Here is an 11,654-nt window from a genome sequence, read left to right as displayed (position 1 = left end):
GGAAAACAATCGCTAAGTCCAGTTCAAACTCCAACGACTTTGGGAAAACACAGGACCGTTTTAGCTGGCATAGCAGCCATCCAGTATGTGCATGGCTAATCGACTCAGGATGGATATGTCGAGTTCCCGCAGGTCCTTTTCATCCCAGCTTCGTAACATGTAATCGAGGTGAAAGCTGCTGAAACTGAAGCAGAAAAACAACAGGTACAGTTATAACCGACGACACGCTTTCCATGGCTGTACCACCACTCACAGTTTGAGAAACGAGCGAATCCCGGTCCATTCCCGAGGATAGACGAGCGTTTGCACCCAGCCAGCGTGTACCGCAGCCACCTTCTCATGTACACGCTGACTAACATCCGGGCAACTGGCGTTGACCGCGGCGAGGAAGCGTCGGCACTGCTCAGCCGGTGTTTCCGTGGTGTGGAAGCGCAGGAAGGGAATAACCACCATCGGTTGCGGGTCAGGCCGTATGCTGATTTTTCTCAGGAACGGAGAATTGTAGTCCCCAAGCATCTTCCTCACCTTTCTCCCGATGGTGGTAGCATCCGACGCGGTGTAGTTGATTAGCACGAGCTCTTCACAGATCGCTAACGCTGCTGTCAGCACACAGCAATCATGTGAATGATGCGATTGGTCATCATAACTTTTACTGAGGTCCAGGAAGGCGTATTCTGCGAACCAGTAATCCTGATCGTTCTGGACGATTATCTTTGGGATGCGGATGCCTTTGGCTTCTAGTATCGATGCAGCAATGAACATTCTGTCGGCGAATGATCTACGAGAGTGATTCTTGGGATCACCATGTGTTTCGGGTTCCCGGAACAGCAGAGTCTGTGTATGCCGGGTGACAGTCCGGTCGACCAACATTACAAATTGATAGTAGTAACAAAACCAGGCAGCGGGATAATCTGCAGTATTAGATTTCTTGCAAAGCATAGAGGTATCCCAAATTACGTGCCGATTGTCTGCAGATTTCCCCAAAAGGAGCATCCATAGAGCGCAAACTCTGAAAGTAGTGCTGTTTTATAAATAGTAAACCGTACTTAGTTGTTATTTTGGCCATTTTTAATACAGTACCTGCGCTCTCAAACAGTGCGCACACAAGATAATTTTAATTTGTGTTCATAAATTTGTTTTAATGAATGAATTTGGTTACAATTTGGTTTCTTGTAAAGTTAATTTTCTGAAAAAAAGTATTAAAACCGTTAATTGGCAATTTGGCAGCGAAGTGTTGCCAGTGAAGCGACTGTTTTCACTGATCGGTCACTCTACAGTCCTTATATGCCATATGCCTGACAGTCACGTAGGAAGAAAAGCGCCGCAAGTACGAATACCTAGCCCATGTTGGCTTTGCTCCTTTAGCTGTTGAGATTTTCGGTGTCACCGGCCCAGCAAGTTTGAAGTTTTTACGCAAACTGGGCATACGGTTAAAGGATGCTACTGGAGAGCGACGCTCTTATGAGTTTTTGCTAAAGCGTCTTAGCAATGAAATACAGCGGAGAAATGTGCTGTCGATATCGTCGACTGTTCCTGTTCTGACGGTCTTAATGCTGTTTATGTTGTTTTGTAATGTTTTTAATTCTGCCTTCTAACCAAACCAGTAAAAGAAACAACCCCCGTAACCTCCCGTCAAGCGGTTCAAAGCGTCTGCGGAAATTGTAACGCTTTCTGCAGAAAACCTGCATTGCAAACGTTACGGAAAACGCCCACAAGCCATGTAAAACAGAACTTCGCTGCTGCCGGCTACTTTTATTTTATTTTACTTTTGCTTACTTTTACTTCTCAAGCCTCGTTTCAAGTCCGATTATACTTTACTTTTCTGTTTTGCGGCCTACTTACTTTCTTACTTTTTTACCTAATTAGTAAAAGGCAACAATGACTTTAAGACAGAAAGGTAGCACAAGAGCGGCCGTGTTATTCAGTCAAGCAAGCTCATATATCGTTAACTATTAAGTATTTTTTTACAAATAAATATTAATACCGATATCGATTAAGTATTAGTACTCGTATCAACAAGCTTATCGGCTGGCTTACCGTCCCGTTCGCAATTGGGTAATGGCATCCAAATCGAGCAGAACACGTGCGAGAATCGGATGCGGGAGCTCATTCATGCTTGTCTCTTCCACACCGGCTGCAAAAAACTACGATGGAATTACTGTTTACAATTTTGTTATTATGCTTAAGTACTGGTCCCACGAAACACTTTATTGTCCAAAATCGTAGTTCAAGCTAGCGCAGCGTACTTTACCAACATCAGTTATGTCGAGGAGCTATGTGGAATGTACTCTGTAAGTTTTGGACTGCAGTAAATTAATGCTCCTTTTTGAACTCTGTTAAACTCACCCAAGTCAAGCGTGTTATTTCTGCCGATAGTAGCATCCACTTCTCTCGTAGGCTGCACCGCGAGACATTTCTCGCAAGCTTCCTTCAAAGAATCTTCATCCCAGAACATGCTGCGTCCGGCGGCGTTGCCGTGAACTTCCGCACATACGAAAGTGACTGTGTCGATGCCCGCCCGCCCAAACACGCGGTACCCGAAACTAAACTCATATTCCACGTTGACCAGTTGCTGCATGGTACAGCCGGCGCAGTGAAAACCGATGGAAGAGCCCTCAAAAAACCGAGTAAATGTACAATGGGCTCCACACTGGTCACCACTTCCTAGTGTCAACCGGCAGGTTTCGGCCAAGAACTTGGGCATGCTAACCATGTCGTGCAATAAATTGGCCTGGGGAAAATCGATGACATGTTTACGATAGAAGACTTCCTTGCGAAGCTGGTCAAAAATACTGGGCTCTCCGTTCCTTGACGGTATTTGTTTGACCAAGTCATTTTGAAACACGATACAGAAATCGGAATCCGCCGGTATGCTGTGCTCAGAGTGTTGGCTTTGATCCAGGCGTATAATGTAGAGCGCAGTACCTACCATTTGGATAACAGTACCCGGCCGAAAAAAAATCGGTCCGTCATCGACATCGCGTACCGCCATTTGCAGGTGGCAACCAAGAAGCAGTGGACCCCGGCGGTATATACGGTGGTGCAGCCAGAGACGGCTGGTGTGGATCCATCGCGGGCTGACGGAGCTGGCGTCGAAATCAACGAAGAAATGGTCCCCGTCAATATCCTGAACGTATCCTAGCCACCACTGGCCGTGATCACGCTGCACTAGCACCGTATTACCGTAGTTCACCTCGCGTCCACTGGAGCGCCACTGCCGGAAGTAGCGAGATGTTCCATTCATGGTAATCGCCAGTGGAAAATCCTGAGCCTTACAGTTATGCGTCACGTCACACGTGGAAGACAAACCTTGAGAAACGAGTGCAAGTGGGCCGTTAAATAGCTGCGCGTTGCAGAATGTGGGCCGCTTTCGGATGGCGGATGCGATTTCAGATCAATTCAGTCAGTTGGAATGAAAAATATCGATACAACGAGCCTGCAAGGACCATACAAGTATGGCTGAGCGATTAGCTAATGTGGTTGATTAAACACCGCTTTTTTTCTGCACCGGAACGATTTTACGTGCTGGCAAGTAAATTTTAGCTACGATTACGTACAATTCTACGTGCTGACGGCGAGACCGGTAGCGCGACGAATACTAGTATAATGTCACTTACAATGTCATGGAAAATTCATCACAATTAAGTAAGTCCTTTTTTGCCGTCGCATCTCACAAAAGAAATACACAGCCGAAATGACCATCAAGTTATAACCGTGTGGCGTGACCGCCGTGTAGTATTATTTTGATTTACGGGCTACAAACTACTAAGTACTAACAGAGAGCCATGCCAAATCGAAAAATCACAATCGAGTAAAGAAGCAAAAGTGTGACTTGACCAAATCTTGCAATCGTAGAGGGCAGGCAGGCAGTGGGTCAGCGGCATACTGTCTGCAATTTTCACGCCGACAGGCCATTTTTGAAATTTCCCGCGGAAAGGTACAAGCAGCGCGCAATAAGCGCGATGTTAGCGCGATGATCGGAACTACACCACTAGTGTATCAAATGCATTTTCTACCAATTCCACAAAGATACTAGGTACATCAGCAGAGTTCACCGCCATTACCGTGGCCCGTCAAATTCTCACCGGCATCGTGCGGGGCATGTTAATGGACCAACATCTCCACTCGTCATCCAACGTCTACGGTCCCGTTTTGTTGCGCGACAACGTTTCGTAGGCGTGGTGGACGGTTCTCTGAAAATTCTGAACTTCACCATCCGATGATGGCTGGGTAATGTCGACTGCAGTACAGTACTCGTATATTGTGTACAAATCCTGGCTTCAGTCATTCTGCACACACACGTTCTGAACAGTCTCAACCGTCTCTGGGCGCTCTTTTGGCCGGTGTCCTACCGTCACCTCCACACGGCGACGGTCACCTGGTTGATTTGTCTAGGCACGGTGGTGTACGGCACGTGTTTCAGTTACCGGAAGTTATTATTGACGCACTGTACTATCTTAATCTGGAACGAGGCTGCTTTTTCAACCGCGCCGCCCAGAAAACTTGGACGACCTTTCAGAGTATCTGGCTCTTCCGTATTCGCGATCTTCTTTGTCCCGGCGTGCTACCCGTTATTGCTGTGGAAGCAGTGGAGCCGAAAGACGCGCAAGCGCATCAGTCCTACTGCCGATGTCAGCTCCATGCGAGGCAGTCGCCAGTCGCCGGCGGACGCATTACGCAAGGATCGCGGTCGTTTATCCTGACCAGCTTGTTTACTCTGGGATTTGCCGTGAGTTGGATGCCAAGCGATCTCTACTATATTTTGGTGGACTGGATGCCGATGGGTCAGCTGGAGACTTTGCGTAAAATGCAGACGTCCTTGAATCCACTCTTGTTTCTATTGGATCACATATTTTTTTAGCTTGAACAAGTTTACTTGGCAGAAAAATACACAGCATGGCGAAAACGTTTTTAATTTCGGCTCATGAACCGACGAATGCCATGCTATGACAGTTAGCTACGACAGTATTGAGCGACATCCAAACAGCCTGCTTGCTTAAGATTAGGTGATCTATTTGATATGTTGATTCTACTCCTGTACAACAAATGCACCATGATCAATAAAATATATTATACGGCTTACACTTCAGATTATCGTAAGCTTGCATGAATACGTGATAAATATCCTTCGCATAGTTTTCTGTTCAAAGGTGTGAAACTTTTGTTCCTTGTTCACTTGATATACTTGTACGAATATAATTCGTTCAAAGTTACAGGCCTTAAGGCATCAAGACAGTTACGCCGTAGCTGCTACGGCGTCCATTTTTCTGTGTACCGCTTGTACGTACTTATTAATTTTCCTGCTGGCCGTATAAAAAGACCGGCCGGCGAATCGAATGTAAACAAACATGCGCTATTATACTACCAGCCGGCGAGTACAATGTTCATGTATGATGTGGATAAGAAGTCGCAATTTTTGTGCGTGCCTGCAGCGCAATGCAGACTGCAAACAGTGCAGAGTCAAGAGTGCCGATTTGCAGCGCATGCGGTTGAAACATATCAAAATATTTGATTACCGTTGAATATTACTGCAGCGGGAAGCAAGCATACTAAAGGTATACAGTACAGAGTACTACAGTTCTCGTATCGAAGCCTTGCGTACTGAGCCTTGCGTACTACCTTCCGTAGACCAACGGCACAGTACAGTTTTACTGTAGTGGTTTGTTGGTCTTCTAAGTTACGTTTCTCAGAACTACAGAACTACTGCAAGCCAATTTAAAGAGCATATCAATTTTCTTCTATCTGGAATTTGCTGTTACAGCAGGTATTTTTGGAGCTCAAATCAACAGAATGTCAGTCAAATTTCAAGTAACACATGCAGCATAGTATAGAATATGGCTTGTGATTTCACCGATATCGTTCAGCTTGGAAGTACATGTCAATACAAGCACGGAGGTCTTCCAGATAATATTGGCGCCGGGGTTTTTGTTGCGCGGATAACAGATTTCGGCAACTACGACGGAGAAAATACCGTGGTTGCCAGGGGTGTTCTAATTGTAGACGACGAATTGTTGGAAAGCCTAAAAAGTCCGGGGAAACTTCGCGAACGACTGGAAAAGCTGTTGCCGCTTCGACGTGATCATCTGGTGACATGCCACAAAATCACGATTTTTTCATCTCCGCACCGTGGGGTTGTTGAATTCATGAACCCATATTATCCGGGTAAGTTCGGTGTAGATTTTAAAAAATAGATCGATGCTGCGTGCACGGGGTTCGGTAACGGGTTTTGAATGCGTCCACTCCACGGTATAAATTCTATATTTTTAAATCTGTTAAAAATTAAAGCCTTTTTAACGCCGATTTTTGAATTGGAATACGACGGCGGAACAAAGTGCCTAATTGGTCACCCAATGAAATTAGATGAGGGACTGGAGGAGGTCAGGGAACGGTTACAGAGGAGCGTTAAATACGGTGGCCCTATGTTCTGTGCTTTCTCAATCTATGCTATACTTCGAAGTATAAATTTTAACGCCCTTGACCAGGGAACGGCAACATTCGAACCGGAAATGATGCGATATAATCTGGAGGCCGCATTTGAAACCATAAACATTACCCTATTCCCCTGTGCCACCGGCAGGGGGACAACAGCCTGACACGAAAGCCGAAGGCAACAATTTTTGTTAAATTGCTAGATTGTTACTATACCTCGATTGTGGCATACCACATAATATTTCTCTACCGCGGCTGAAATATTAACGAAGCTTGGAACAAAGGGCTACAAAATTATAGCTTAGAAAGTAAAATTCAAAATATTCAAGCGTGAATGTAAACATCCGTACACGCAGCCAGCGCCCATGGCGACTTCCCGTGCAGGCAACCAGTACTCGTGCGGACCCGAAAAGGTCACTCGTGCACGCAGCCATAATGTAAAAAATAACTGACGTCCGAAAAGCAAACTGCAGCTGTAAGTAAGTTCCGTGATGTAATAAGCACAGTTGCGTCATTACGGTACAGTGCATCGGTTGAGGGTTACCCAACGCCAAAATTCGTGATTCTCGCCGGGACTGCAGACTGGCAGTGTGTCATTTTGACGTCACTAACAAACAGGGATTTTACAGTGCGCCAACAGGAAAACTTCGCATTCGCTCTGTTTCTGTACTACCATATGGACGGTGGTGTAATACCGTGGCCATAGCACTGCCGCTAAATTTAAGGAAACTGTAAATATTTTTATCACACATTTGTCGCCTCGTTTGTAGAGAATGATTTTCTGTAAATTTTCATGTATCTGCTCAATTAACAAACAACATAGGTTGCGAACGCGCGCTGTTGAAAAAGTATCGGGATGAGCACTTGTTGTTATGGGCCTACGATGACTTCCCGGCGTAGCTTAGGCGTACGGCTCCCAACCGCCACAGGGCGCCATCCGGGCGAGAATCGTCAATTGAACTATGTTCCTACGGTGTTACGAGTGTTGCGAGGCGACCGTCGTCCGAGGAAAATCCCACCATGGGTTGCTTCGTTGAAGCGACACTCGGGGATTCTTCGTTAATACCGTAGTTATATGAATACTAATTATCTGTGCCAGGAGCTCGGCCCCTCTCATTCGGCGCCGGTGATTTCAGCTTCTGCTCATCCAATTTTCCTACTTCAAAATGCGTCAGAAACCTCTCGATCACGCGCGTGTTCTGAGACCAGTTACTGCTTGCTGTCTGCAGAACCCCATGACCAGTGGTCACTTTAAAGCTTGTTACCATGGATGCCATAAGGCTGACAAGGGCGGGTGCTCACTTTAGGGAAACAGCTTATTTCTAACGATGTTGCAACATACTGCATGATTTGACGGCAACAAAATTCTAAAAATAGTCGCAAGCCAATATTCATCCGTGCTCAGCTTGTAATATGGTTAAGTGAACCGTAGTAAGACCGTCGCAATTAAACAGTAGGTTGGCGTACTGTGGTACGTAACTACTGTAGAAATACGGTGGAGAAGCAGGAACGCGTTCTACGGTGGGAATACAGTCGTCCGTACTACGGTATACTTATTTTATATTTCTGTGGGCGAAAACCATCGTAACACGGTAGTATTTTTATTCGAACTGGAACTTTCAAATTTACTAAGCTCATCAAGAAAGTGATAACAATATTAATGATCAAAATACAAATTATAGTAAGCATCCATACATTAGATTTGTTGTAAAACAGTAAGCCAAAAAAACGGAGATGATTTTAAAATTTCGAGTAGCATTTAGCAAACAAAAAGCAGGAATAAGCAAACAACAACAATAATAGCAAACAAAAAGCAGGAATCACTGAACGCTTAAACGGCTTCGGTGTTCCGGATCAGTGGAATATTTTCCGATAAAAATGAAACTGTCAGTTTACGACGCTTCGTCCGAGTTTTTGCAAGGCGCATTTCTGCAAAAAAAAGATTATAAAAAGTAAGCATCAGATAATTATGAACATTGACATTGGATATCGAAGAGACGAGAGTGTCCATTGAATGTAAAATGACTAAATTAAGTACAGTAAATGATAGCACAAAGGTTAGCCTAATGACGGCGGAAACGTAAGTGCTCTTAAGTGTTTTTCTCATTAAAATTATGTAAGTAATATTACAAAAGCAAGGTATCATGCGTGTTGATCTTAGTAACAGCGATGCGCGCGTATATTGTTTTGTGTATAATGACTATCCCTCTTGCTGGTTACTGTTTGCCAAAATGCCAGCAGTTCATGTCCTGTAATTATTAGACGCCATCGTCTCAGTACGGTATATTAAGTAATCTGTGAACCGTCAACATTGTAGAAAAGAGTGCAAAAACAAAGAAACTTTAAGTTAAGGTAGCTTGGGTGGAATCATGGAAAAGTCGGTTATTGGTACATACTACGGATACAGACGTACTACGTGTATTTAGCGAATATGGGCAGATAAGCCATTACCAAATGCAATGGGAGAACGTGGCTATTGGCTACCGCCACGCGATGGCGATGTGTGGTGGTACCGCCAATTCGGCGTTGCTGGGATGCATTCAGGATATCTGCAACAACACGGGTTTTAGAAAAAACAACTAAGGCTTTGGAATATCAGCAACAACAATTATTAGCCCCGAGAAAAATATTGCACCCATCCTAGTACTTAACGAAGAAAATTATGGCGTTTTACGTGATGTTGAAAATAATAAGAATTACCGTCCCACTTACATATTCCTAGCCATAAAAATCATTAATGTGAATCTTACTTGACTTAATTTCCCTTGTTGCAAATTTGGCCGCGGACTGTCGAAGAATTAGACGTTTCCAGTTTCCCCTAAAAATGCAAATCAACTCAAAACCTTGCAGTCTACACTCAGGGACTGCGATCCGTGCCGTACCTAGAAAACTTTTGCATTTTTATTCCTATTCTGCAAGAACACGATAAATATGCATTCTCCCAGACTCACAGTATTGCCAAAACGTACATGTTATTCTCCTGCATTTTATAGTATTTCTGAAACTTTGGTAAACAATATGGTGTTTTAGGTACCATTAGTAACTCCGAAAAGGTAACCTTATAACCTTTTACCCTTATAGTTCTTACCTCCACCGCAGTCCGCTTGGCAACCAGTTCAGCTGGGACACGCTGCACGGATCTTTTGAAGCATTCTGAGCTATTCCTTGCTTTCTTCAGACAGAGTTTGAAAAGAGAATAGTTACAACCTTACAGTTGTAACAGAATCTGAGTTAATGTATTTCGAAAAAAGGTTGTTTTAGATTTAGACGTCAACCCATGCAGCTTGACTGATATTGCAATAGTTAGCTATGATCCGGTAATGTGACCTAGAGAAGAAAGCGGTGTGTCTACCGCCACAAGGCGATAACTACGTCTGTACCGCCAATAAGATTACTCAGGTAACTACCGGCTACGCAAAGCCGCGGTGACCACCTTATCCGCTAGCAACGGTCGTTTCACGCTCGGTTAATACTACGGTCGCTGACTCAGATAGGCCACCGATGTCGAAATTCACTAAGGTAGGTAATACCTATTAATGCCCTAATGATAGTTCTACCCTCCGAAATTTCCTATGGGTCGGTTTACGGTTGTATTCCGACCACAGTCGCAGAGACAAGGGTGAAACAACTATTGTAATACCGTGGAATACCGTTTTACGGTGGTCATCACCATCGTTTTTCAAATTCGGATTTGGCGTTGGGTAAACTTTAATCGCGGTAATAAAGATGATTAAGTAAGTACATAATTACAAAGACTGTTCCTTGAATGGTGATCAATACGTATTGAACAAAGTAATGCATGAGTATCAGTTAACAAATATTCTTAATATCATTTCCGTTCAGCTAAATAAAAGGCAGAGTACACATCTTCCTACTCTACTATGTCGAAAAATGTGCCGAGAACAGTAAGGATTGTGGTATGGAACGTATGGTTGAACAGTTGACCTGTTTTTAGATGGAAGCCTTGAAAAGAAGCTGCGAGCCATGATGCAGAACGGAAAGTTGCTGGATGCAGCTGTTGCTGTGCAGTACGCGGAGGATATTGCCGATGGACTGGCGTTTCTACACCAGAACGGTCTAACGCACGGGAATTTAAAGCCAAGTAACATTATGATCAAACGAGCGAACGGCCAGCGGGACAGCCTTCTCATCACCGATTTAGATTATCTTGGTGCCCTTCTCCGCAGTAGGAAGGCGTCATTAGGTTTTGGACATTTGCGCGATTGCGGGCGCTACTTGTCGCCGGAAATGGTTTGCGCTTTTTCCTCCACACCAGTCCAGGATTTGTGGACGAGCCTGCCCGGACCGCCAACGGATATCTGGAGTTGCGGTTGTATTGTCATGGAGCTGATGCGCCGTATTACGGGTGATTCCAACGAGTTTCTACGCAATCCCAATGACGGGAGTGTAGCGGAAATCCGCTCGGAAGAACCGATGTCAGCCGTGCGTGTTGCCATGCTGGTTTACAGTGGTCATACACCGGTCGTCAATGACGCGGCAGCATTGCCGGTAGGCCTGGGGGAATGCGTACGCCGTTGTTTGTCCAGTGATAGCGCGGAAAGAATTCCGGCTAACCAACTACACAGTCAGCTCTCCAGTATTAGTGCCAATCGGAAAAATTTCTCTTCGTAAATTTTCTCCTGCAGTATTACCACGCAAAACTTGCGCTCAGTTTTTTCGTGCCCACGTGCATCTTGCTGATGACTATATTGTCTGGCAGAAGCAGTGGGAGTTTTCGGTTTTATTGGGGTGTGGCCAAGTCTAAGGACCCCATGTTAGAAATTTTCGTTTTGGGGGCCACAGCCCTTTTGTCCCATTATTCTCTACGCCACTGCCTTCAAGGACAAAAAGAAGCATCGCTGCTCCACTTTGGATTAGATGTTGTTCAGTTATCCTAGGAGTCTCTGCCTCGTGGTGCTAGGCCGCCGCTGTTTTTTAAAGACATTGGAAGAACTGTTTGTTTGTTCCTTCCGAGAGTCGCGCTTCTATTCCTTTTGTTTCAGCTATTAATCTTGGAAATCTGGAGACATAATGCACAATTGAAGAACCAATTGTGCATTATGTCTCCAGATTTCCAAGTGTCCCTTGTAGTACGAAGTGGGACGGAATTTCATTAATTTTGATGTTACTGATTACCTAATTCAGATTCTCCGACGCTGTCGATATGGTAATACAGTACTTGGCTATTGCTTTTAAATACCACTTCCGGACTTCCCTGTGGGGCC

At 44.7% G+C, this 11,654-nt stretch overlaps 1 protein-coding gene across 1 annotated transcript; it reads left to right on the top strand.

The window, feature by feature from the left end:
- The first annotated feature begins 5,526 nt into the window (after positions 1–5,526).
- LOC129598435 (uncharacterized) lies at positions 5,527–11,446 on the top strand. Its single transcript, XM_055496336.1, has 2 exons — positions 5,527–6,162; positions 10,385–11,446. The coding sequence occupies exons 1-2, from the start codon at positions 5,835–5,837 to the stop codon at positions 11,059–11,061; spliced, it is 1,005 nt and encodes a 334-aa protein (XP_055352311.1). The 5' UTR covers positions 5,527–5,834; the 3' UTR covers positions 11,062–11,446.
- The last annotated feature ends 208 nt before the right edge of the window (positions 11,447–11,654 follow it).

The sequence above is a fragment of the Paramacrobiotus metropolitanus genome, unplaced genomic scaffold (assembly GCF_019649055.1).
Source record: "Paramacrobiotus metropolitanus isolate TYO unplaced genomic scaffold, Prichtersi_v1.0 Parri_scaffold0000122, whole genome shotgun sequence".
NCBI classification, from domain to species: domain Eukaryota; kingdom Metazoa; phylum Tardigrada; class Eutardigrada; order Parachela; family Macrobiotidae; genus Paramacrobiotus; species Paramacrobiotus metropolitanus.
The sequence above is the reverse complement of the archived record's forward strand: the minus strand, read 5'-3'. Positions and strand labels throughout refer to the sequence as shown.

Excerpts from the sequence above, each read along its gene's own strand:
- LOC129598435 (XM_055496336.1), top strand. The coding sequence starts at position 5,835 with ATGGCTTGTGATTTCACCGATATCGTTCAGCTTGGAAGTACATGTCAA. Across the intron at positions 6,163-10,384 it reads CATGAACCCATATTATCCGG|ATGGAAGCCTTGAAAAGAAG; the intron begins GTAAGTTCGGTG and ends ACCTGTTTTTAG.